The sequence below is a fragment of the Salmo trutta genome, chromosome 21 (assembly GCF_901001165.1).
Source record: "Salmo trutta chromosome 21, fSalTru1.1, whole genome shotgun sequence".
NCBI classification, from domain to species: domain Eukaryota; kingdom Metazoa; phylum Chordata; class Actinopteri; order Salmoniformes; family Salmonidae; genus Salmo; species Salmo trutta.
In genome coordinates this window covers 22,703,421-22,731,098 of record NC_042977.1, presented here as the reverse complement: position 1 = coordinate 22,731,098, position 27,678 = coordinate 22,703,421, and the positions used below count along the sequence as shown (strand labels likewise).

The 27,678-nt window shown below is 44.2% G+C and overlaps 1 protein-coding gene across 1 annotated transcript in view; it reads left to right on the top strand.

Moving 5' to 3' along the window:
• LOC115156982 (laminin subunit gamma-1) overlaps positions 1 to 27,678 on the top strand; it is a 77,998-nt gene that overhangs the window by 30,141 nt on the left and 20,179 nt on the right. Inside the window, exons 2-12 of the mRNA XM_029704792.1 lie at positions 12,367 to 12,671; positions 16,023 to 16,153; positions 21,572 to 21,741; positions 22,482 to 22,670; positions 23,415 to 23,532; positions 23,917 to 24,015; positions 25,474 to 25,610; positions 25,808 to 25,930; positions 26,061 to 26,250; positions 26,467 to 26,579; positions 27,251 to 27,472. Of these exons, the coding sequence (XP_029560652.1) occupies positions 12,367 to 12,671; positions 16,023 to 16,153; positions 21,572 to 21,741; positions 22,482 to 22,670; positions 23,415 to 23,532; positions 23,917 to 24,015; positions 25,474 to 25,610; positions 25,808 to 25,930; positions 26,061 to 26,250; positions 26,467 to 26,579; positions 27,251 to 27,472 (1,797 nt within the window). The remainder of the gene's footprint in view (positions 1 to 12,366; positions 12,672 to 16,022; positions 16,154 to 21,571; positions 21,742 to 22,481; positions 22,671 to 23,414; positions 23,533 to 23,916; positions 24,016 to 25,473; positions 25,611 to 25,807; positions 25,931 to 26,060; positions 26,251 to 26,466; positions 26,580 to 27,250; positions 27,473 to 27,678) is intronic.

The following is a 27,678-nucleotide window of genomic DNA, read 5'->3' as shown; positions in this document are numbered from 1 at the left end:
AAATCCTCAGGCAGTCTCACTGCATACCACCAAGTGTGAGCAGCATTTTGAGATAGTTGTATAACTTTATGAGCTGGGTTGTCTGTCCTTGCATTTAGTTTATGTTCGCTTGCGCTTGTTAGCATTTAGCTAGCATCCGATATGGGAATTCGCTAGTACTTTGTTGGCATTTGTTAGCATAAAGTCATTGCACCCCTTTTGTGCACTGCCGGTAATACCGTATACCCCTGTATGGTACAGGAACGGTATGAAGGTATCTGGATGCTGCCCAACCCTAGTTGTAATAATACTATGAAAACGATAAATGCTCTTTTAGTGTAAGAGCTACTTCAAAATTACACCTGAAATTTCAGCGTGTTTTGGTGGGATGGAGATTTGGCCTTCCATGGTGACATCATCATGCAGTAAATTAATTAATAGACCAATAACAAAGTTCCAAACCTCTCTGCCAATAACAGCTTATTTTCAGTTTTCCCCTCCCCACCCAGACCACTCCCAGACAGTCCTAGCTAAATTCTTGCTTGAGAAATTGCCCTTTGCTAAGAGGCTTTTGATCATTTTAATTGAAAACAATCACCAGAAATTACATTTGTTACTGAGATTACAACGGCTGCATTGGAACTTAAAAAACCAGATCACACAGACATTTGAAATACATCTATTCCTAAAAAAGAAAGCCAAACAAGTAATAACATTGGGCTTTTCTGCACCATATTACAACACACATGCTGGTGGTCCAGGAGGGGATTGATTGTCTCTGCTGAAACCAAGAGGTTTGATCTTGCAAGATAGTCACCTATAGCTGTCAAGTTAGCAAACCAAATGCATAGCTGGAGCCCTGAGCTGGAGAAATGTATTTGGCACATCTTAAATAGTTAACTTATAGTTTAAAGATTATATTTAGCTGCCAATTTGTTTGTGTGAATTTCTTTATAACCTCACTTGTGCTGCTCAACAGTGGATCGTCAGGTCACATCCTCCCTTTGTTCCATGTGCTCTGTGTAAACAAATTTACCATGTGACTTGATTAATATAATTTTTGTGAATAAAAATACGAAATAAAACTAATTTGGGACGGTATAGAAAATCATATTGGCGACGTTTCAAAATACCCCAGTCTACGGTATTTATGGTATACCGCCCAGGCCAAATTCCAACCTCATAGTGTGGAAATATAAATCATAGGAAAATCACGTTTTTGACTGCACTGGGCCTTTAAAAGAGCTGAATGAGATTTATAGACGTGAGTGAGTATGATGTGAGTGAGTATTCATCAGACCCATGTAGGTGGCCTATTCAATGCGGTGCTATAAAATTAGATACATTACTCATACTTTCTCAATCAAAGTCATTTTTTTGTTAATCTTCATTTTCCCTAAGGCATTAGTTAGGCCTACCCGTGTAATACATGTGTTGTTCTGAGGCTAGATACATTTGTTGTTCTGTAAATTGCCTATTCCATGGTAGTTTTTCATAAAGCCACAGAAATTGTTTGAGGACTTGTCCCAACTACAGTATTCAGAGAAAAGCCTGGGAGGGCGGTGAAGCAACACTGTGAGCAAATTGTCCCTGCTGTGTCCTATTGAGATCTTTTGTCTCGATTTAATTTAGGCGTGGTGGGCAAAGGGGGACACTTTTGTTTGTTCCTGTCATCCATGTGTTGTAGTACCTATTGGCTGGGTGGCTTCATCTTAGGTGGCCTGAGCAGTTAAAGCTTAGCCAAAGAGTCTCTGTTTTGTGACCCCCATGGATCTAGGCCTACATCGAGGACAAAACAAAACTTGTTAATCATTTTTTATTGTAACTTTTTTTTTCTTCAGTAATACATAACAGAATAGCCTACAGCACTTTGTTTCTGGTTTTAATCTAGTTTGATCAAGGCAGATGGACATGTTTTATGTTAAACAAGAGACTGCTTGCTCCCCCCCATGTATTACCAAAACTTGAGGATTACCTCAATCTTCCCATGATGTAACCAACCCCACATTATTCAGGGACAGTACCGAGTGGGACAGTCACAGCCTTGCCAACACCACTAGTCGTTTTCTTTTCACACTGGTAACTAAGGAGATGAGACCCCCCCCCCCCCCCCTCCAAGTCCTGAATGAATGATGGGGCAGTGTCTTTAACCATTAAAAGCAATCATTACCTCCCACCCTCCCTTGGTCACTTCCTGCTTGTCCTCCTCTGCCCTCCTTAATTGGAGACCCCATGGTGTCCCAAATAGCACCCTATTCCTGATATAGTGCATTACTTCTGACCAGGGCCCATAGGGCTCTGGTCTCTGGTCAAAAGTAGTGCACTATATAGGGAATAGGGTGCCATTTGGGACGCTGCCTCAGAGAACCTCCCATCAGCCCACCCCCCGGGATACTACACTGTTGTTCAGTATTCTCAACAATAGTCCACCACGACTAGACTACCTCCGTCTTGCGAGGATGTGCTTCGATTTTAATCTCCTCACCACCAATCTGTGCCTGCAGGCTGCTGTGTTTACTGCTAAAGCAGGGGAGGAGATTGAATTGATAAGAACAGCATTCCACTATCATGTGAAGAATTGCTTCTAAGTAGAAATAGGCCTGCGTTTGTCCTTAAAGATTGCTACTCAATTGATTTAGGCTAGAACTAGGCTATTGTTTTTCATTGTTTTTTTGTGTTTAACAGGTAGACTTATCAATTGTAACTAGAAATGCAAACATGTAGCCCAAGTCATGTGAGTATGGAACACATTGAAACATGGTTATATATTTACAAGAATATGAATGTGTCTGTCAACAGTATTACAGGTTTTACTGTAATACATGTTCCTAATACCAGCCAAGGCTCCGTCCCAATACTGTCCCTCCCCCTCGTTTTCAAGTGTCCCTCGTGGGGGAGTGGCACTTGAAAACGGAGCAACTAGTGGTAAGGAGAGCTATATAACCCTACGGAATGGGACATCACTACATCACTCACTTACATTTGCTTTCTTCCTAGTATTTTTTTTAGCAACTTCCCAGCCATGGGTCGCAGAGCTTTATCGGAATTTTGGGTACCACTTGCTAGCAAGTCAGCAACTTGATTCACTTGATTTGGAGGGCCAATTAATGTGCTGAAAAGGCACTACGCCTCGCTCAAATTTGAATCGGGACACCACTCCCACTTAAGGGGGCAGGGTTCCGGTCTAGAAGCAGTTTTGACTGCTCCTACAGCCTTGCTTGGGTACTGCAGTTTAACTGACGCCCATTCCCAATCAAATTTTAGTGGTCACATACACATTTTTAGCAGATGTTATTGCGATAGTAGTATCTAACAATTCACAACAATACACACATCTAAAAGTAAAATATATAAAAATGAGGACGAGCAATATCGGTGTGGCATTGACTAAAGTACAGTAGAATAGAATACAGTATATAAACTCAGCAAAAAAAAGAAACGTCCTCTCACTGTCAATTGTGTTTTTCAGCAAACTTAAATATTTCTATGAACAAAACAAGATTCAACAACTGAGACATAAACTGAACAAGTTCCACAGACGTGACTAACAGAAATCAAATAATGTGTCCCTGAACAAGGGGGGGGGTCAAAATCAAAAGTAACAGTTAGTATCTGGTGTGGCCACCAGCTGCATTAAGTACTGCAGTGCATCTCCTCCTCATGGACTGCACCAGATTTGCCAGTTCTTGCTGTGAGATGTTACCCCACTCTTCCACCAAGGCACCTGCAAGTTCCCGGACATTTCTGGGGGGAATGGCACTAGCCCTCACCCTCCGATCCAACAGGTCCCAGACATGCTCAATGGGATTGAGATCCGGGCTCTTCACTGGCCATGGCAGAACACTGACATTCCTGTCTTGCAGGAAATCATGCGCAGAACAAGCAGTATGGCTGGTGGCATTGTCATGCTGGAGGGTCATGTCAGGATGAGCCTGTAGGAAGGATACCACATGAGGGAGGAGGATGTCTTCCCTGTAACGCACAGCGTTGAGATTGCCTGCAATGACAACAAGCTCAGTCTGATGATGCTGTGACATACCACCCCAGACCATGACGGACCCTCCACCTCCAAATCGATCCCGCTCCAGAGTACAGGCCTCGGTGTAAAACTCATTCCTTCGACAATAAACGCGAATCCGACCGTCACCCCTGGTGAGACAACTTTTTTTGTTGCCGGTGATGTCTGTTGAGGACATCACCTTGCGGACAGCCTGAGCACTGATAGAGAGATTGTGCATCCCTGGTGTAACTCGGGAAGTTGTTGTTGCCATCCTGTACCGGTCCCGCAGGTGTGATGTTCGGATCTACAAATCCTGTGCAGGTGTTACACGTGGTCTGCCACTGCGAGGACGATCAGCTGGCCGTCCTGTCTCCCTCTAGCGCTCTCTTAGGCGTCTCACAGTACAGACATTGCAATTTATTGCCCTGGCCACATCTGCAGTCCTCATGCCTCCTTGCAGCATGCCTAAGGCACGTTCACGCAGATGAGCACGGACCCTGGGCATCTTTTTTTGTGTATTTTTAGTCAGTAGAAAGGTCTCTTTAGTGTCCTAAGCTTTCATGACTATGACCTTAATTGCCTACTGACTGTAAGCTGTTAGTGTCTTAAAGACCGTTCCACAGGTGCATGTTCATTAATTGTTTAGGGTTCATTGAACAAGCATGGGAAACAGTGTTTAAACCCTTTTTTAAAATGAAGATCTCTGAAGTTATTTGGGTTTTTACAAATTATCTTTGAAAGACAGGGTCCTGAAAAAGGGACTTTTTCTTTTGCTGAGTTTACATATGAGATGAGTGAAGCAGTATGTCAAGATTATTAAAGGGACTAGTGTTCCATAATTAAAGTAGCCAGTTATTCCATGTGTATGTATATAGGGCAGCAGCCTCTAAGGTGCAGGGTTGAGTAACCGGGTGGTTGCTGGCTAGTGATGGCTATTTCAGTCTGATGGCTGTTTTTCTAAAATAAACTTTTTCCGGCACGTCCAGGGATTCACAGGGAGCCCTGCTTTACTCATATCATATGTCCCAGCTTTATGCAACTGTACTGACCTCGCCTTTTGGATGACTGGGTGAACAGGCCGTGGCTCCGGTGGTTGATGTCCTTGATGATCTTTTTGACCTTCCTGTGACATTGGGTGCTGTAGGTGTCCTGTAGGGCAGGCTGTGTGCCCCTGGTGATGCGATGGGCAGAACGCACCATCCTTTGGAGAGCCCTGCGGTTGTCCGTTAATATTCCAGCCAGCTGGTTTGAGGACGCCAGCTTGGGATGCTGTCTGGGCCAGCAGCCTTGCGAGGGTTAACACGCTTAACTGTCTTACTCATGTCAGCAACAGAGAACGAGAGCCCATAGTCCTTGGTAGCAGGCCTCGTCGGTAGCACTGTGTTATCCTCAAAGTGGGCGAAGGTGTTTAGCTTATCCGAAAGCAAGACATCGGTGTCCGCGATGTTGCTGCTTTTCCCTTTGTAATCTGTGATTGTCTGTAGACCCTGCCACATATGTCTCGTGTCTGAGCCGTTGAATTGCGACTTCACTTTCTCTTTGATTGCCTTTCGGAGCGAATAACTAAACTGTTTGTAATTCACCACATTTCCATTCATATCCCAGACCGCGTGATCAAAACGTGTGTGTGTGTGTGTGTGTGTGTGTATATATATATATGTGTGTGTGTGTGTGTGTGTGTGTGTGTATATATATATATATATATATATATTTTTTTTTTTTTACCTCTTTTTCTCCCCAATTTCGTGGTATTTCATTGGTAGTTGCAGTCTTGTCTCATCGCCGTGCGTCCTCCGAAACCCAACCAAGCCGCGCTGCTTCTTAACACATTGCCCTCTTAACCCGGAAGCCAGCCGCACCAATGTGACGGAGGAAACACCATACACCTGGCAACCGTGTCAGCATGAACTGTGCCCAGCCTGCCACAGGAGTTGCTAGTGCGCAATGGGACAAGGACATCCATGCCAGCCAAACCCTCCCCTAACCCGGACGACGCTGGGCCAATTGTGCGCCACCCCATGGGTCTCCTGTTCGCGGCCGGCTGCGACAGAGCCTGAACTCAAACCCAGAATCTCTAGTGGCACAGATAGCACTGCGATGCAGTGTCTTAGACCACTGCGCCATGTGGAAGGCAGATCAAAACAATATTACACAGAAAGATCATTTCAATTGAAGGCCACATAGAGAAGTCAGATTTGAAAATTCCTAATTAGACACTTTAGTCATCACCTGTGTGCACAAAACATCCATTTAATTATTGAAATAATTGTCGCTGAGGCTGATTTATTTTTTTTAATTTTTTTATCACTCACAGCTGAAGAGCTTAAAATGTTGTATTCATCCCATGTCTGCCATGTTTTTGGATGTTGTCATGAAATAGTCGCTGCTCCCTGTGTGCGCTGAGTGCTAGTGTCCATGTGAAGTTGGGCCGTGTAAACCAGATGCAACCCGCATATAGACGGTCCATGAATCGACGTATGCGAACCTGAGTAGATTACGTAAAAAATAACGGTCGGACATTTTGGACGCAGTCTCCAGTTTTGTTTTATACCCAAGTGCCCCCACTCCATGCGGTTCACGGGATCACACAAAACAGCCCTGCCTTAGTTTAGGCCAACCTGGTTTCTTCTGCATCAGTGTTTGAAAGATGTGAGCATGATAACCTTTTCATGTTTGTCAGTCATTTTCAAAATGGTTAAGCCTGTTGTCCCTTGGATTCCAACTGTCCAGAATATTTTAATTGACCAGCTTAAGTACAACAGTTGTATCACCAGTGGCAATGATTCCACTGTTTGGTGGAAATAAAGAGCGGTCAGCCTTTTGGCATCATTGTGATGTTTCTTAAAATGTTGGGAAAGCACCTCTTTCTGACAGGGAGGGGGCTCCCTGTGAATCACTGGACCTGCCGGATCAGCCGGGTGAGGGGGGATCTTTTCACCCATCTGACACTTCTCATCGAGGCAGTTCGTAACGTGTTATCTGCCCTTCAGATGATGAACTTGGGCACATTCCTCAGATTCCTCAATTGTAACGTTTCCCTCCCTCACCCTTTCCAAATAAAACGTTCAATTTGTTCCACTTTTTATCTTGGGAGGTTTTACTTGTCAGACTCTGACCCAGCATGGCACCTGTTAGAGAAAAGGAAAATGTCCCTAATGCTGTTTGGCCTTTTTCTTTTCTGCTGTGGAATGCAGAAGCACACAGTCATCTCTCATGCAGCTCATGCTTACATTGACGGGGGGGTTGGGTATACACTTGACAGTGAGCCATAGGCTACATGGTGTGTAAGCACCCAAGCAAGGGATATTTGATATTAATGAATTAGCCCTATAGGTTACAAGATCCTGCTGTGATCATATTAGCGAGGTCTATTGGATTAAGCCCTGAAGTGAATTGATCGCAGTGAGTTTATGGTTATTGCTGTATCCTATCCCAAAGTCTGTCCGTGTATTGGTTCAGCCCGTGGGAGTGTTGAGTTAAACAGATGTTCTACATATCTCCTGAGCAGATGGAGAAAATTGTGTACGGGGGGGTGGGTGAAGTGGACATGCCCACATGTTGAAAGTCAAAGCGGTCATTGTTCATCTCCTATGTAAAGAATGCGATGAGGTCATGGGAGGAAATTTAATTGGACCATGCTGTGGCTCGAGGCCTTCCCCTGGAATTAACCCACACCCCACAACAACCCATAATCCCCCACCACCTAGATATTTCCTGCTGCTCACCCCCAGACTGTGCCTCTACTGGGTGTAAGGAGATGGAAGGTATGCACGCAAGAGGCCCAAATCACACAGGCAAAACATCCCAGCAAATCCTCTAAAAGGCGCAAATAAGAGCACACCTAAAAGTAGCATGTAGAGGGAAAAGTTTCTATATGACACCTCGAGATGATATCAACCCAGAGATCACTTGAAAATGTATGTTTTTAAATGTCTTATTTTGTTGTTTTCCCCTCAACAATGTACATGGAGTGAATCCTATTGACAAGATTTTATGTCTCAGCTATTTCTACTAATTTGGCTGAACTAATGGGGGTTTTTCTAATGGTTTTCTGGAATAATTAGGCCTTTCATAAGATGAGAGCTTGAATAATCAGAGTTCTCAGCCAGATAAAAGGGTGACAACCACCACCCCATATTTGCTCCCCAGGAGGAGTTGGGGAGTTAACGACGTATGCAGAGATTGATTAAGAGATTTGGTGGGACTGAGCTTTTTCTCCCAGGAAGACACCGACTTTAGGTACCATTTTCTCGTACAGCCTCGCTCTGGTTGCTAAAACACTCAGCCTGAAGCCATCAGCTTTGTTTGTTGATGCCTTTGTGGGATATCAGTTAAACCTTATCCCAAACCCAATCACTAATCATCAGTTTCACTACCTCTCCTCTGAGACAACTGAGAGGTGTGTTGAAAGACCCTTCATCAAATAGCCAACAGCAAAACATACCACCTTTTATTTAACCCAAGGATGTCTACAATGCATTCAAAGGAATTTGACGTCAAAATAACGTGCCTCGTCTCAAGGGGCGGGAAGCCACCATATCATGGCTACTGTTTAAATAACTAGCCTTTAACCGCATACTTTATATTATGAATTCTATGTAATAAATTGCTATGGCTAAGGACAAACATCTGGGTTGACAAATTAAAATGTTCAGTTTTGAACTGTTGTCAGACATTGTCAGCAAGGGAACTATGGCAGAAACCACCTGGCATTGAAAATGTCAATGAGTCTTCCAACAGCCACAATGTCAAGGACAAAAAGTTCTGTCTGTTGGCTGATTGGGAACTCACGTAGGCTAGATTATGAATTAATGGGTGTGGGAGTCTTCCTCCCTTGACTGTAATGTTCTCAAGGAAGGATCTCTACTGTGGTAAAATTGATTTATGAGACTCTTCTGTGGTAAAATTGATTTATGAGACTTTTCTGTGCTAAAATAGATTTATGAGATTGTCTTCGGGAAAAGCAGTGTTTTTTTCTTCCTCTGTTCACTGCTTTTGAGCATAGAAATTGCCTGTGTGGTTAACTGGCCATGAGCTCGGCAAAGATATTTAAACGTTTTGACAGTGACTTTATGATATGAATTTACTACCTTTTCAAAGACCCCCTGCTCACCCCCTGGAATATCCCCCTTGGTAGTTATCTACATAAAGGTCCTGGATCTGTTGGTAGAAAAACATTGGTCTTTTCATTGGGTTGTTGTTTTGTGTTCAACGGGTAGGCCTATCAAATTTAACTTGAAATGCATGTCCAAGCTTGCTGTGGTGACACACATCATGTTCTAATGACATGTTAGAGACCCTAGGAAACCACAGTGTGGCTTGTCAGAATGTTTGGGTATGTAAATGTGGATTTCACGCTTACTCCTAAAACAGCCGAATGCATCTTTGATTGTCAGAATATATGTTATATAAGCTGCATTATTATGAGCGAAATTTACTTGTAATAAAGGACTTTTTAAAACATACTTTGAAGATTACATTTAATCTTCAAAGTATGTTTTAAAAAGTCCTTGTTCAGTTCTTGCCATCAAACAATTGTAAGCCACTAAAGACAGGTAGGAATTCTCAGATTCAATCAATGCTTAATATGTTGTTCTTCTGCAGAACTTTTGAAGATTGCTGATCAGACGATCCACCTTTAGGAACAGTCATGAGCTTTCTCTCACATTTCAACAATAAATATTTGCCTCCCAACACAGACCATTTCCCCAAACGGTGTTCTCCCTCTCAAGTCTTTCTCTGGTTCTCGTCAGCCCTCCACTTCACTGGCGTCACTCTGCCGAGCGGAAGCACATTCCAGCCAGTTCCCTCTCAACCTCCCCTCCCCCAATCACCACCACCATACCACCATGTCACAGCCTCACTCAACTAGAACATGTTTGAGGAGTGGACAGGTGCACACATGGTTGAAGTCCCCACCTTTAGTTCTCTGCTGTAACTCACAAGAGCGGCTTATAATTTTAAACCATACTAAGGTGGGGGTCCTGAAAAGTGTTTCATGGGGTTAGTGTCTAACAATGGTAGGGTTTAAGTCCGGGTTAACCAATACCAGTTAATTGAGTATTAGGCTACAGCATCAGAGTTCTGGAGATTTTTTTAAGGCTAATTCTTGTGTAGAGTATCATGGTGGCTGATGTGGAAGGAGTTTTGTAGATTGTAAATCTGACAACTCCCCATCCTAGCCGACCCCCACTGTTGCTAATGTGGAAAACGACCTCACAGTTAACTGACTTGTATGTACCTTCGTCTTTATCTTGCGTCTTTTTAAGCCTTTTATTTTAATACTTTCTTGTAGAAGAACGCAAGGGGTCCCCACAGCCTGCCCTTTGTTTGCGTTCTCAACTGTACTATTTTGCTTCTCAATACACCGATTGTTCTGTAAGGAAAGATGGAATTCCTCTTGGTTTTATGCTAGACAGCTCTGGGCCAGAAAACTTGGTAAATCCATGGAACACTGCCATTCATGAATTTCACATAAATCTACTCTCCTGTGTGTCTCCTTCGAATTAGTTGAGACATCTGGAATTCTAACAACTACAAATGGTGTTTAATCAACTTTTACATTGAGTATTATTGGCCATTTTATGTGCATCAGCTCTATCATAACTTTAATTGCATTAAAGACGTGAAATATTTAACTACAATTAGACAAATTTTAGTAAAGACTGAATTGTCAGCTATTCCTGCTCACTATTGATGGTTATTACATTACTGAAATGACAGATTCAAAGGGTGTAGCTGGCCCTGTGGGCCTATGTGTATACCGTACTTTGTATAGTTTCAGCTAATCAGTGAAAGAATGCATCTCAGGCTTGATACCTAAAAGTAGGCCTCCAGTGACAGCCACAACATATTGTAAAACTCATTTTGTTTGAGAATGTACTAAGAACCCACCTTGGCCACCAAAGACTATTAAAATCCCAGCTGCCAAAGAGTAACCATGTCCTTGTTCAAAGCTAAACTGTGATTTTCATGGCCCTTTGCTCATTATCTTCAGGACTAGCCTTGCCTTGCCTTGCTTTGCCTGTGAACTAGACTACTAGTCTCTAGTGACTGCCTGACCACCTGTATTCAGTGTTGAGGCTTCCTTTGTCTCCACTGAGTGGGCTCCTCTATGTTGGGTTGATGAGGGGCCCTTTGTTGTTTGCCCCTATGCTTGCCACTTCATTGCTGCGCCAACAGATGCTGTTTGTCTTGTTTGCGAGGATGTGGGGTGGTTTTAGAAATTAGATGTCAATGATAGTCTGTTCCCAGTGTGATTTCCACGCTGCTCCAACCCTCTTAAGATGTGCTTGTTCACAGAATTTCACATTCAGTTATTTTGGTGTCATGCCTGTGCATTGTAATGGAAGTGACTAGTGGAAAAAGTAGGCAAATTAGTTGTAAATGGTCAGACAAATGCTCAGTTGGCCAAATTGGTTGAGAAATGCTATGTCTCGTTGCACTTTGATTTGAAATTTTTTCCCATGTTTTAATTTGCAACTTTCTCAGTGTAAAGCTGAACTTCTTTCTACTTGAATAGATTTATAAGGAGAAATTGAACATGAGCTAATGGATATTAATGCAAATAATCTACATAACTGTTTTTATTTCATTTGAAAAGATTTCTCTGTGTGTTGAAGCAGATCTGTTGAAATCCACAACTAGTTTAATGACTCACGGCCCAGTTGAGGTCAAATTTGTACCAGTCATGTTTGAGTAGGAGACTCACACAGGGCCAAAGCAGGCACTCCAGAACATAGCATACTTGACAGTTCACTTTAATCTCAATGTAACGTACGCGTTCATGACAACCAGCTCACACCCTGCAGTAAAATATATATTGCTTTCAGATAAACCTTGAACCACAAAGCTTGCTGGGTTAAGAGGTCCCTCAAGTCAGGAAGTTCATTGTCATGGTGACTGCAGCAGCATGCATAAACACTTACTCGGAAGGAAATTAACAGATTGAGAAATCTATATTATCTGTGAGCTACATGTCTTCACCTATATTTGTGCCACAATGGTTCCTGTATATATGTTTGTATTTGCAGCTCTGTTTAGAGAGCAATTTCTTTGCTGAAGCAGACTGTACCCCCTGTAGCCATGTTGAAAGATTGTCATTTCTTTAAACAAAATAAATATCTCCCCATAACATTTCCCCAAGCTCTTAGCAGATACATTTTGGTGTTCATCCCCCTACAACTCCTAGCCTGCTCAGACATGCCAAATAGGTTTTGAAAAGGCCCTCTATTATTACTGGAGGACACTCGAGACCTTCGGAAATCCTCCTTTGTCTTGCCTTAAACCAACAATGAATCTGGAAAAGACTTGTTGTAAACTGTGACTTTTAGTGGCTGATTTAGCTTTTGGTATCAATTATCTCATGTTTCTTTTTGGTTCTTCAGGCAAGGCTTTTGACATCACTTACGTGCGACTCAAGTTCCACACCAGCCGCCCAGAGAGCTTCGCCATCTACAAGCGCACAAGTGAGGATGGACCATGGACGCCCTACCAGTACTACAGTGGCTCCTGTGAGAAGACCTACCAGAAGTTCAACAGGGGCTTCATCCGCACCGGAGAGGACGAACAGCAGGCCCTCTGCACCGACGAGTTCAGTGACATCTCACCCTTGACCGGAGGAAACGTGGCCTTCTCCACCCTTGAGGGCCGACCCAGTGCTTACAACTTTGACAACAGCCCAGTTCTTCAGGTAAAGAAAAAAAACTCTGCTGTTTTATAGCATTTGAGAAACCTTGATAAAATAACTTTTTGTGATCGTCTCTAATACTGTATGTTCAAGCTCAGTTCTACAGGTAAAAAAAACTGCTGTTTTTATAGTGTTCTAGAGACCTTGATATAGGAACTTCGTGATGCTTCTTGTTCCAGCTCCAGATGTGTGATATCCCATACTTGTGTGTCCCTGGGTGGCTGTTAATATTTTGTTTTATTTTTCCAGGGCTGTCTGAGGCACAGAGTTAGTAGTACATCTTATATCAGTAGCGTTGAAGAAATCAGTGATGTGGAAGAGCAGGTGGACATAGTAATGATAAGTTGGCCCGTAGACTTGAGATATTTTGGCATGGACATATGTGCTGTTGGCAGGCATGCCCAGTGGAAGCGAGTAGCACACTAGTTCAGGTGGGAAAGTGTGAGAGCCTGACCAGTGCCAAGTGTTGCAACAGGTTGCTAGGTGACGCCTCCAGATTTCCCACTACAGTACTGATTGAATTTGGCTCTTAAGAGGCACAGCTGGAAATGTTTGTTGCGCATTGCTTTCAGCAAGTGAGAATTTGTGTGTGTTTCCAGACGAAGCCCAGGGAGTCTACTAGCCTACATCAGACTTTAAACCCAAATGACTCCAGTAAGATTTTATAGCCTAACCATTAGGTTATAAACTACTGTATTTGTTGCATGCACCGCGCCGAATACAACAGTTTTACAACAGACTTTACCATGAAATGCTTACTTATGAGCCCTTTCCCAACAATGCAGAATGAAATAGTAACACATTATATAATAATAATGAGGCTATATACAAGGAGTACCGGTACTGAGTCAATGTGCAGGGGTACGAGGTAGTTGAGGAAACATGTAGGTAGGGGTAAAAGTGACTAGGCAATCAGGATAGATAATAAACAGTAGCAGCGGCGTGTGTATGTGTTGGAGTGTCAGTGTAAGGATGTGTGAGTGTGTGGTAGAGTCCACTGAGTGTGCATAGAGTCAGTGCAAAAAAGGGTCAATGGAAATAGTCCGGGTAGCCATTTGATTAACCGTTCAGCAGTCTCATGGCTTAGGGGTTGAAGATGTTCAGGAACCTTTTGGTCCCAGACTTTGTGCTCTGGTATCGCTTTCTGTGCGGTAGCAGAGTGAACAGTCTATGGTTTGGGTGGCTGAGGTCATTGACAATTTTCCGGGCTTTCCTCTGACAGCGCCTGGTATAGATTCCCTGGCTGGCAGGGCGCTCAGCTCCAGTGATGTACTGGTCTGTCCTCACCACCCTCTGTGTAGAGCCTTGCGTCATCAGTCGATCTGTTGGGGCAGTATGCAAATTAGTGGGTCCAGGGTGTCTGGGATGATGATGGTGTTGATGTGAGCCATGACCAGCCTTTAGAAGCATTTTATGGCTACAGATGTGAGTGCTACGGGCCAATAGTAATTTAGACAGGTTACCTTGGCGTTCGTAAGCACAGTGACTATGGTGGTCTGCTTGAAACATGTAGGTATTAAAGACTGGGTCAGGAAGAGGTTGAAAATGTCAGTGAATACACTTGCCAGCTGGCCAGCGTATGGTGTCCTGGTAATCTGTCTGGCCCTGTGACCTTGAATGTTAATCTGTTTAAAGATCTTACTAACATCGGCTATGGAGAGCGAAATCACACAGTTGTCCGGAACGCTGGTGCTCTCATGCATGGTTCAGTGTTGCTTGCCTCAAAACGAGCATAGAAAATATTTAGCTCCCCTGGTAGGCTCATGTCACTGGGCAGCATGCGGCTGTCTTTCCCCTTGTAATCCGTGATAGTTTGCAAGCCCTGCCACATCCGACAAGCATCAGAGGATTTGATCTTAGTCCTGTCTTGACGCTTTGCCTTTTTGATGGGTCATCGGAGGTCGTAGCAGGATTTCTTAAAAGGGTCTTACTATGTTCATGTAAGAAAGTTGTATCTGTAGGCTACATCTAAAGGGTGTATATCAATGTAGGCTAACTGCTAATGAGAAGTAGTCAGCCTGGTAATTTCTGATATATTATCTGCTGTTGGCTGATCTGGCTATTTTTCACCTGTGTGGAATACCCTAACTTTTCATTCGGAATACTCTACCTCACAAATTAACACATTTAGCTCTGGCACTATACCCTTCCATATTTGACTTTCTCATGTGGCATATTTATACCAAAGCCCAGGACTCTTTGGAAGGGATACCTTTCTGAGGCGACACAGGGCTACATTGCATGTATAGTTTATTTGTTAAGTGGAGTCTCTAGGTAATATTTGAATAACTGTTAAAGATTCTTTAATATGGGACAGCGAACATTTTCCTACAACAAAATCAACCAAAACTTTTTCACACAGACTCACTCTGTATATAGAAAATATAGCCCACAGGTGTCTCAAGATAATTAACTGGGGGTAAAAATGATATTTTCGTCCAGCTTTAAATGTCTGCCTGGATACAGTTGGAAATGTATGAGATAGTGCCAGTGAAGTCAGTAAAGTAGTCGACCAGGAGAGCCATTGGTCCCATGCCTGAGACAGACGGAACCTGCTTTGACTCATGACTGCCCCATGGATGTGTCAGACTCTTCTAGTAGAGTTAGGCTATAAGTGGCAAAACATTGGAGCTGTTGTCAGCAAAAACTATATCCTGAAATATGTTTTAATTAGTCTACTGGTAGTAGTTAGGCTCCCAATAATTCTGCAGAATGTTTGTTGGCAAATCATTTTGCATGTGCAAGCGAGATGATACATGCTTGACTTGGCTGCGTTTACAACTCCTCTTCAGAAATATTCAGAACATTGTGTTACAATGTTAAATGTAAAACAGACTTTATTATTAACCTCCATGTGTGGAACAGATGTATTTTTTTACAGATGTTATGCTGTGGTTTCCAACTTACTTGGTAATACTCCTTGAGAGATCTTCCGGTGCTCACTCCAGATTTGTCCTCTGCTGCTGTAATTCTAAGCAAGCAAACAAAAGGCTTTCGATATGTTGTTCTGATTCTGGGACCAGTCTGATTCCACGAGAATGTCTGAGGTTTGGTTTAGATTAGTTTTGCAGTATTTTTTTTTCTTTCTTCTAAACAGCTGCACTAGGAATAGGGTTTTATCTCCCATTTCAAATAGAAACTTTCAACAGGAAAATAATTTGTTTCAAGTCAAACACACCTATCGTGCAGTTAACTTTGGAATCTTCAACCCTCTCTCCCTTTTCTCGTCCGTCAAGCAAAGTTGTAAATGAATAACTCTCCAAACATATTTAGCAGGCAAGGCCTGGCAGACATATTTGTAGAGTCTGACCTGGCTGTGTTTTAACACTGTCCATTTGTCTTTTTTCTTTTCAGGAATGGGTGACAGCCACAGATATCAAAGTGACCCTGAACAGGCTCAACACATTTGGAGATGAAGTTTTCAATGATCCCAAGGTCCTAAAGTCCTATTACTACGCTATCTCAGACTTTGCAGTGGGAGGAAGGTGAGAGCAGTTCCTTCAGCTTTATGCTGTCTTCTAACAACTGTTGTCAGCATCCACTGCCTGGCTTTTCCCTTGTTCACAGTTTTTTATTTGACCAATGCCATTGAATAGCAATTTTGCACACACGCACAAAAACATTATCTTACAAACATTAGTTGTTTTTGTCTCTTCTAGAAATTATAGCATAAAAAGGAAAAACAGCAACAAATCATATTATATTCCTTTAAAGGAGGCCCTGTCTCTATTAACCACACAGCATGTTTTCTCTAGCGCATATTCACTCTATACTTTTTTTGGTTCTGAAGACCTGGAATAACAGCAAGAATAGGAAACGCTCAGTTGGATTGAAGAAAAAAATCATGAATTATCAAACCTCAAGTGCTGACAACAAAGATGTTTTTGTCTGGGGGTTGAATCATTCATCTAAAGTAGCGTAGTGTGTTGACTTCAGATCAACTTCATATCACATATCTGGCCACATTTTACATTGTGTGGGTTCATTCTCAGTGGATCAACCGAGAATCCAAAAAAACAATCCCTCCCAAATTCTGAACTGAAAAGCCAGAAGAGAATAGGGGATCAGACATGTGTTAAACTGCCCCCTTGCCGGTGCAGTGTCTTTTCACCTCAATCTGTTTGAAATGTGGAGCAGATTTCCATTACACAGCCGCATTCTTTGCATTCCTGCCTGGGAGTGCTGGATTACAGTGCACGGAGACTGAAATGGGGGCAGGCACCAATATGACGGCAGAGATGAGTCCAAGGACCAAGCCGGGCCAAGCTTGGGTGTAGTAGGTCTACTCTACCTGTCAGGGCACCAAGTTCACTGTCCACCAGTCAGCGACGTCATCACATCCACCAGCATATATTATGAGTAAGAAATGGATTTGACTGATATTACATGTACTACAAAATGGAAAACATTGTGAGGGAGGTTAGCTTTGTTTTTCTAGATGAACAAACCGCCTATTAGTCTTAATAGGCCCCTAGTGCTATAGTGTCTTCCTTCCTGTTGTCACTTTTTCCACACTTCGCTGCCAAGTAACACCTGAAACAATACCCGAAGGTGGCTGCCATGCAATTCTTCTCTTGTTCGGAGGGGTTCTGTTGAAGTTTCTCAGGTGGAGAAGCTGCAGCCTTTCTGAATTGGGTAAACACCATGGAGTTAGTTATCAGGGAAAATTACTCTCCCTGTGCCAAAATTGATTTGACTAATGATGTAATTGAGGATGGATCAAATACTCAGTATCTCAAATAAATGACGTGTATTCGTGATTCCCAACAACACAGACTTAGAGTAATGACTCTCAAACATAATCTAAGCTACAAATAGTGGTATGTTTTTGATAGATCAAATCAAACTTTTATTGGTTGCGTGCATACGGCACAGTGAAATGCTTTCTTGCTAACTCTCCTCAATGATACAGTACATTAACTTTGTCAATTAAATGCCTAATACAAGTCCAAAAATGACAAGTAATGGAAAAAAGTAATAACTATTATGAGAAGTATGCACAGCTCAGCGTTCAACACCATAGTCCCCTCCAAGCTCATCACGTAGCTAGGGACCCTGGGACTGAACCCCTTCCTCTGCAACTGGATCCTGGACTTCCTGAATGGTCGGCCCCAGGTGGTGAGGGTAGGCAACAACATCTTCGCTACGCTGACCTCAACACGGGGGCCTCTCAGGGGTGTGTGCTTAGTCCCCTCCTGTACTCCTTGTTCACCCACGACTGCGTGGCCACACACCACTCAAACACCAAGTTTGCCGACGACATGAGGATGGGAGGCCTGATCATCAATGGTGATGAGTCAGCCTACAGGGAGGAGGTCAGAGACATAGCCAGGACAACCACCTCTCCCTCAATGTCAGTAAGACCAAGGAGCTGATTGTGTACTATAGGAGAAAGAGGGGAGAGCACGCCTTCATCCACATTGACAGGGCTGTTGTGGAGCGGGTCGAGAGCTTGAAGTCCCTTGGCGTCCATTTCACTAAGGGCTTAACATGGTCCAGACACACCCGCACAAGCGTGAAGAGGGCACGGTAGTGCCTCTTCCCCCTCGGGAGGCTGAACTGATTTGGAATGGGGCCCTCAGATCCTCAGTTATACAGCTACACCATTGAGAGTATCTTGACAGGTTGCGTTACTGCTTGGTATGGCAATTGCACCGCCCTTGACCACAAAGCGCTACAAAGGGGGGTGAGGACAGCCCAGTGCATCACTGGGGCTGAGCTCCCTGCCATCCAGAACTTCCATATGAGGCGGTGTCAGAGGAATGCCCCAAAAATTGCCAAACACTCCAGCCACCCAAGCCATGACTGTTCACTCTGCTACCGTCCGGCAAACGGTACCAGAGCATTGGCTCTTGGACCAACAGGCTCTAAGGCAGCTTCTACCCCCAAGCCATAAGACAGATAAATTGCCAGACTGCTAAACTATCTGCACTGACGCTATCTAGCACTGACCCTACGAACACTCGCAACACTTTATATACACACCATGTACACACTCACGCAGTACACTGTCACTCCCTCACACATTCAAACATTACATATGTGCGCGCACCCACATACTGACATAAACGCACTCATCATTTGCTGCTGCTACGCTGTTCTGTATTTTACGGTTGTTGTTATCGATTGGCATGCCTAGTCACTTTATCCTGCTGTCATTTACATATCTACCTCAAGTACCTCGTATCCCTGCACATTGATCTGGTACTGGTACTCCCTGTATGTACACTGCTCAAAAAAATAAAGGGAACACTTAAACAACACAATGTAACTCCAAGTCAATCACACTTCTGTGAAATCAAACTGTCCACTTAGGAAGCAACACTGATTGACAATAAATTTCACATGCTGTTGTGCAAATGGAATAGACAACAGGTGGAAATTATAGGCAATTAGCAAGACACCCCCAATAAAGGAGTGGTTCTGCAGATGGTGACCACAGACCACTTCTCAGTTCCTATGCTTCCTGGCTGATGTTTTGGTCACTTTTGAATGCTGGCGGTGCTTTCACTCTAGTGGTAGCATGAGACGGAGTCTACAACCCCCACAAGTGGCTCAGGTAGTGCAGCTCATCCAGGATGGCACATCAATGCGAGCTGTGGCAAGAAGGTTTGCTGTGTCTGTCAGCGTAGTGTCCAGAGCATGGAGGCGCTACCAGGAGACAGGCCAGTACATCAGGAGATGTGGAGGAGGCCGTAGGAGGGCAACAACCCAGCAGCAGGACCGCTACCTCCGCCTTTGTGCAAGGAGGAGCAGGTAGAGCACTGCCAGAGCCCTGCAAAATGACCTCCAGCAGGCCACAAATGTGCATGTGTCTGCTCAAACGGTCAGAAGCAGACTCCATGAGGGTGGTATGAGGGCCCGACGTCCACAGGTGGGGGTTGTGCTTACAGCCCAACATCGTGCAGGACGTTTGGCATTTGCCAGAGAACACCAAGAGTGGCAAATTCGCCACTGCCGCCCTGTGCTCTTCACAGATGAAAGCAGGTTCACACTGAGCACATGTGACAGACGTGACAGAGTCTGGAGACGCCGTGGAGAACGTTCTGCTGCCTGCAACATCCTCCAGCATGACCGGTTTGGCGGTGGGTCAGTCATGGTGTGTGCTGGGCTGGCATTTCTTTGGTGGGCGCACAGCCCTCCATGTGTTCGCCAGAGGTAGCCTGACTGCCATTAGGTACCGAGATGAGATACTCAGACCCCTTGTGAGACCATTTGCTGGTGCGGTTGGCCCTGGGTTCCTCCTAATGCAACACAATGCTAGACCTCATGTGGCTGGAGTGTGTCAGCAGTTCCTGCAAGAGGAAGGCATTGATGCTATGGACTGGCCCGCCCGTTCCCCAGACCTGAATCCAATTGAGCACATCTGGGACATCATGTCTCGCTCCATCCACCAACGCCACGTTGCACCACAGACTGTCCAGGAGTTGGCCGATGCTTTGGTCCAGGTCTGGGCGGAGATACCTCAGGAGACCATCCGCCACCTCATTAGGAGCATGCCCAGGCGTTGTAGGGAGGTCATACAGGCACGTGGAGGCCACACACACACTACTGAGCCTCATTTTGACTTGTTTTAAGGACATTACATCAAAGTTGGAACAGCCTGTAGTGTGGTTTTCCACTTTAATTTTGAGTGTGACTCCAAATCCAGACCTCCATGGGTTGATAAATTGGATTTCCATTGATTATTTTTGTGTGATTTTGTTGTCAGCACATTCAACTATGTAAAGAAAAAAGTATTTAATAAGATTATTTCATTCATTCAGATCTAGGATGTGTTATTTTAGTGTTCCCTTTATTTTTTGGAGCAGTGTAGCTCCACATTGATCTGGTGCTGGTACTCCCTGCATGTAGCTCCACATTGATCTGGTACTCCCTGCATGTAGCTCCACATTGATCTGGTACTGGTGATCTGGTACTGGTAATCCCTCCCTGTATATAGCTCCACATTGATCTGGTACTGGTACTCCCTGTATGTAGCTCCACATTGATCTGGTACTGGTATTCCCTGTATATAGCTCCACATTGATCTGGTACTCCCTGCATGTAGCTCCATTCTTGTGCATTTTATTTTTTAAACTCTATTGTTGTTCGTAAGCAAGCATTTCTCTGTAAAGTCTACCTACACATGTATTCAGGGCATGTGATAAATAATATTTGATTTGATAGAATATTTACAGTATGATTGATTTATCAAAATGAAGACTGTTCTATACCAGTAGTAAACTGACTTGTTATGTCAAGTTGCAGTCAACGTCAAAGTTTGCTGCTATCTGTCATGCTAATGTGGATGGATGAACACCTATTTGTAGATTACTGTAAATATAATCCAGTGTTTCCCTTGTAGGGAGACGATGAGAAGCAAGCAGTGGCTGTGCTCTCATTCGTGCCACTACTCACTCTGATTGCTAGCAATATAAGTTTTAACTTGGCACTCTGATCTTAAAGGGGTAGTGCGAGATTTTGGCAATTTAGCCAAACTGGTGGGGCGCCGCTGCTAAATGAATATAGGGGAAACACTGTAATCATGCTACTATCCTGTGCTGACAGGTCATCGACTCATATGATTACACTGAAAATAAGTGCCACTGATATACAGCATGGTTGGACTATTAGACTGCTTAACCAAGTAATCACGTCCATTAATCAATAACTGAGTTCCATTTGATGCTTATGGTCAGGTCCTCTAAGACCAGTGCAAAGGACCATATTCATAAAGCGTCTCAGAGTAGGAGTGCTGATCTAGGATCAGTTTTTGCCTTTTACATCATAATGAATAAGATGACATAGATAGCGGGGACTTGATCCTCTTACTCTGAGACACTTTGTGAATACGGCCCAGATGTTTGAGTTGTGCATCGTAACTCTCACGATGACTAACAGACTGTTCTCCGCTGTTCCAGGTGCAAGTGCAACGGCCATGCGAGTGAGTGTGTGAAAAACAACGGCTTCGACAAGCCGGTTTGCAACTGCAAGCACAACACAGAGGGTGATGACTGCAATGTGTGCAAGCCGTTCTACAACGACCGTCCCTGGAGGCGAGCTACAGCCAATAACCCTAACGAGTGTCTGCGTAAGTCAGTCCCATGCTGTCCCAAATGGCACCCTATTCCCTATGTAGTGCGCTACTTTTGACCAGAGTCCTATGGGCCTTGGTCAGGGGTCCTGGTCCAAAGTTGTGCACTACATAGAAAATAGGATGTAATTTGGGACACAGACCAAGAGATGAGTGTCTGCATAAGTCCCATAGCAAGAGATCCTTCCTGTTTCTGTGCAGGCCGGGCAGACATTCATATCATACCGCAAATGTGTGACTAATCCTGTTCAGAACAGTCCACACCACACTTCTCACGCCCACACTGCCTCAATCTGCTCCAGGCCACATAATCTGTCTCCTAAAACCAAACTTTGCCAGCAGACCACTTAGGGAAAAGTACGCCTGATATGGAAAATGTGCCAAATGAAATGACCTGCCCTTAACTGCAGAGAAGGTTCAGTTTGAAATTTGCTTTCAATCATATTACTATGTAGCTCTACCACCTCCTTCCCCATATACAGTAAGTACCTCTACATTAAACCCATCCATGCATTGTCCTTAAAACTGTATGGGATAAACTAATGGCTAGTTTACCAAAGCCTGGTATGGAAAATGTGCTTTTAGCTTTTCCCACTCTTAAATCCAGCTGTTTAAAATCACATTAGTCTGTAGTTGTACTGCTCCCTCCCCATATACACATACGTTGATCCCACCCACACGTTGTCCTATACATTTGTATGGGATAAGCTAATATCTACTTTTTCTGGTGGTCCCAGAGTGCAACTGTAATGGCAAGAGTGCAGAGTGCTACTTCGACCCTGAGCTGTACCGTGCCACCGGCCACGGAGGACACTGTCGCAGCTGTGCCGACAACACAGACGGGCCTAACTGCGAGCGCTGCCTGGACAACCACTACAGAGACAGACCTGGCAACCGCTGCCTGCCCTGCAGCTGCAACCCAGTGGGTGAGTGTCTAGACTATACCATTGCGTATTTACTGTTTCTATTGGGGTTTAAAGAGGGCTGCGTCCCAATTGGTACCCTATTCCCTATATAGTGCACTACGTTTGACAGGAGCCACAAGTTTTAATGTATCATTAAATACTTACGGTTTATGTTGTCTGTATCGCATTAATTGAAACCAAGACTGTTCTCAGGGCAAGTCTGTTTGTTTTGACTAGCAGATGCTACTTTTCATAGCAGGTTAGGAGAATTAGCAAGGCGGGTTAGGAACATGTTATGTGGCGGGTTAGGAGAATTAGGTTAGGGTTGGCTAAAATGCTAAAATTGTCCCAGATGCAACTCGAACATATCTAACTACAACCAGGCCTGCCCTGAGAACAGTCTTGGTTTCCACTAATGCGATGCTGCTTTCTATTGGGTAAAACAACATACAGTCTGAAGGCAGTCTGTGTTTTGTAGTGCTGTGGGTTAACATTTTATTGGATTGCGAAGTCTTAATAGGTTAAAGCTGTTGTCACATGCATGTTAAGTTTCATAATTCCTCTCCTCTATAACCACATATGCTACCCTTGAAAACCACCGCAAAACAATTGCGACATGGACACCACCAGATCCCATTACAGGCAATTCGAACAAGATTGCCCACATGTTGTGTGAATTTTCTGGGCTGTTTAACAATGATAGTTCACATGTGTGTTGAAATGATGAACTGATGATGGTCTGTGCTTCTTTCTCTCTACTGCCAGGCTCTCTGGCCACTCAGTGTGACAACACAGGACGCTGCAGCTGTAAACCAGGTGTGATGGGGGACAAGTGTGACCGCTGCCAACCTGGCTTCCACACCTTGACCGAAGCAGGCTGCAGGTATATACCTCCAAGCCAATCACTCTTGCTATTTGTGATATTTATATTTGCATTGCTCCAGATCAAACAATCTTAACGTTTTATGATGGTTTGTTCTTATTCATTTATTGTTCGCTCTTCACGTGTTTATTTCGGAGTGAGATGGAGGCGGTCAATCTTAGTGTGTATCCCAAATGGCATCCTTCTCCCTATATAGTGCACTATATCGGGAATAGGAAGCCATTTGGGATGTAGTTGTGTGCCAGGCCAGCAGTGGTCCTTTTAGATAAACAGGCTCGCAGCAGGCTTGCTTTAGAATAGATGGTGGTTATCAGACCCATGCTGTTTATGTGAATGGCTGTTGTTCTCTCTTCCCCTCCCCCACCCCACCCCTCTTCTCTCCAGACCCTGCTCCTGTAACCCTTCTGGAAGCACACAGGAGTGTGATGTCCAGACAGGCCGTTGCCAGTGCAAGGACAACGTGGAGGGCTTCAACTGTGACAGGTCAGTGTCAGACCCACTCGCTCGCTCTCCGCCACAGGGATTAATTACACAGACACACAGTAACACACACACACAGAGGCACAGTACACACACAAACATGATTTCCTCATACCGAAAATACACAAGGTGGCTTTTCAGTTAGGTATGTCTTTGTCTGGGAATTGTTGAATTTTGATGGGTTTAGAATGAAACAGGGTTACGAAAGACTGTCACTTTGGCAGTGAAATATGACTTGGCTCCATTCAGCTAGTGCAACACAGTTTACGGTATTGTTCATTGGGAAGGGAAACTGTTAAAGATTCATGGCAGCATTTCAGCTCTTCTGTTATGACATTTTGAGGTTAAACCGCAGAGGTTTAAAAGCAGCCCCTGACACACAGAAACACAGATACACACAGGAGAGTACCTCTCTCTCTATGAAAGAATGCTCTGTATCTGTGTAAAATGGAATTAGACAGGCAGCATGACTCCCCTAGCAGCGAAGGAGACAAAATAACCCATAGATAGCTCACTCCTCCCCACTGAGACCGACTGGCAGCCAGGCCTTCTATGGCTTCTCCCATGTCCGGCCACCCAGCCAGTCACCACTGCCTTGTCTGCTGCCTGCCTGAGACACTCTTTTCTCTGCCTTTGTGCAATGGCCACCACCTAACCCCCGCTCCACAACCTCTGCTCCTCAGACACTGGTGGGTGTAACATTCCTCCCAGCCACCCAGCTGGGCCACAGATGGTATGAATAATCCCCCCCAGTATGGATTCGTCCCAAATGGTACCCTATTCCCCAAATGGGGCCTGGTCAAAAGTAGTGTGCTATATAGGGAATAGGGTGCCATTTCGGACACATACAGTTTGTCAGATGCTGCATGGTCACTCACAACAAGTGGCTGAAATTACAGACCGTTATTTGTCTGTCTGCCTTTTTGAAGACAGCAGTTTCACAGTCTACTAAATTGTCGTTCTCCCAAAGGCTGTCATTAGCTTAAGGTGTCAGCGCATTTCACTTGAAAGGCAATATGGGACTCATTATAGAATATAGCCTACACCTCAAACTGAATGTCAATACTTTTACATTTCCAAGCCTAAAGCCCTATTTTAACTCAGTTTCATACAGTTAACTTTGTTTTCATATAATAAATGAATTACTACAGTATATGGGGCGGCAGGTAGCCTAGTGATTAGAGCATTGGGCCAGTAACCGAAAGGTTGCTAGATCGAATCCCCGAGCTGACAAGGTAAAAAAAAATTGTCGTTCTGCCCCTGAACAAGACCGTTAACCCACTGTTCCTAGGCCGTTATTGTAAATAAGAATTTGTTCTTAACTGACTTGCCTAGTTAAATAAAGGTAAAATATAGGAAAAATATATGTTGACTTTATCTCATATTTGCAGATAGACTTACCCATGCTAATATCATTTTTTATGGAAGTTGATGTTAAATGGCTAATGTGGTTTATTTCAGGTGTAAGCTGGGGTACTTCAACCTGGACCCCCAGAACCCGCAGGGTTGCACTCCGTGCTTCTGCTTCCAGCACTCCTCTGTGTGTGACAGCGCTGAAGGTTACAGCATCGACACTGTTTCTTCCACCTTCGACAGAGGTGAGCCCATACATACCTTTTCATTATGGGCTCAGACCAGCCTTACTTACTAATAAAAAAAAGCTGAACTAAGTTTATAGAAATATTCAGGAAGTATGCAAATATCACTGTTTAGATAAGGATCATTCAGAGGTAGTTGTGATGTAAAGATATGCCTTGATAGAATTGAATATAACAAACATGAAACCTGTTCGTAGATGATGAGCAGTGGACAGCCCAGCAGCGTGACGGCTCCAGTGTTTCAGTCCAGTGGTATGCTGGTGGAGAGGAGATCTCCCTCATCTCTGAGGACTACTTCCCCATGTACTTTGTGGCTCCAGGTACTGTGTGACTGACACTAACTCAAAGACTTTTCTTGAGGAAGAGGGACTTTTTATTTTTAAACTATTGTGGTGAAGAAGACTTCATTGGATTGAGCCTAACAAGTCTTTTCTTATCTCGTTACTGTAGAGAGGTTCCTGGGCAATCAGCTGCTGAGTTACGGCCAGAACCTCACGCTGAACTTCCGGGTAGACAGGAGAGACACACGCCTTTCGGCTGAAGATGTGGTTCTGGAGGGGGCTGGCCTCAGAGTGGCTGTGCCTCTCATTGCTCAGGGAAATGCCTATCCTGGGGAGAACATGCAGACGTTTGTCTTCAGGTTAGTGGAAATCATGCAGCCTCAACCTACAGATATATTGGATTGTATACTGTAGAAAAGCAGCACAACAAAAGTAAATCGTTTGTAATATGAAAGTTGACTTTTTACCGTCTATTCTGTGGTAATAACATAATTTTGAAATTGTCACATAGAAAGCAAATGCATAAATGTGTATTTTATCTGATGTTGTGAATGCCCCTCTTTTTTTCCTGTTAGGCTCCATGACAGCACAGACTACCCCTGGAGGCCCACCCTCCCTCAGTCTGAGTTCCAGAAGCTCCTGCACAATCTGACGTCCATCAAGATCCGTGGCACCTACAGCGAGAGAAGTATGCGTCCAGTCGTCCGCCCCGCCTCACCTCATTTCACAATGTAAACCATACATCCTGGTTCAGGGCCTGTATTCATAAAGGATCTCAGAGTTGGAGTACTGGTCTATGGTCATGTTTCCCCCGTACATAAAGAACAGAAAACGGATCCTAGATCAGCACTCCTACTTAGAGACGCTTCATGAATATGGGCCCAAGCCTACAGTAGTATCTGTAGGATTGGACCATGACAAGCTTGGGAGTAAGTTAGGTCAAGTGAACTGATACGCTTGGATTTCATATGCTTTTAACTGTTCTAAGGATATCTCTCAGCTAATCACAGAGAGGATGTTGAAACTCCAACCTAGTCATAATATTAGTGCTCAGGTTAAGGCTGAATCTTTCTCATTTCCCCTGAAGACACCACATGGTGATGATTTCCCCTGTTATTGAGGTCATCAGATCCTCTCCAAACAAATATCCAGATAATTCTAAGGGCAAGAACATAGTAATAGTCACTTACCTCAATACTTTAGACATTATCAGTGAGGCCTAATCAATGCAATGAAAATGGAAAGCTGGGAGACAAAAATGTTGGTGGTCTGTGTCTTTGATTCCATGTCAACCTTTCGGCCTAGTGGCCTTTCTCAAGACAAGATACAGACATCTAATCAATGCTCATCGTTCCCCAGGTGCTGGCTACCTTGACGATGTAATGCTGATCACGGCGAGGAGAGGACCCGGGACCCCGGCCCGCTGGGTAGAGAAGTGTAGCTGCCCTCAGGGCTACATGGGACAGCATTGTGAGAGGTGCGCCCTGAGATACAGGAGGAGCAGACCAGACCTGGGGGCCTTCAGTTCCTGTGACGCCTGCAACTGTAACGGACACAGTGACACGTGCCACCCCGACACAGGTCAGTGAGATGACAATGAGTGGCTGACACCCTAATGGCGCCCTATTCCCTATATAGTGCACTACTGTCGAGCAGGGCCCATAGGGAAACAACGAGGAGTAGAGACCGGAGATGAGTCCTCAATCATCACATGACTGGTTGGGTATATGTCCCAGCCAGGAGCCATGCAGTACACCTGGGATTCTATCTGCTATAGCTTAATGTGT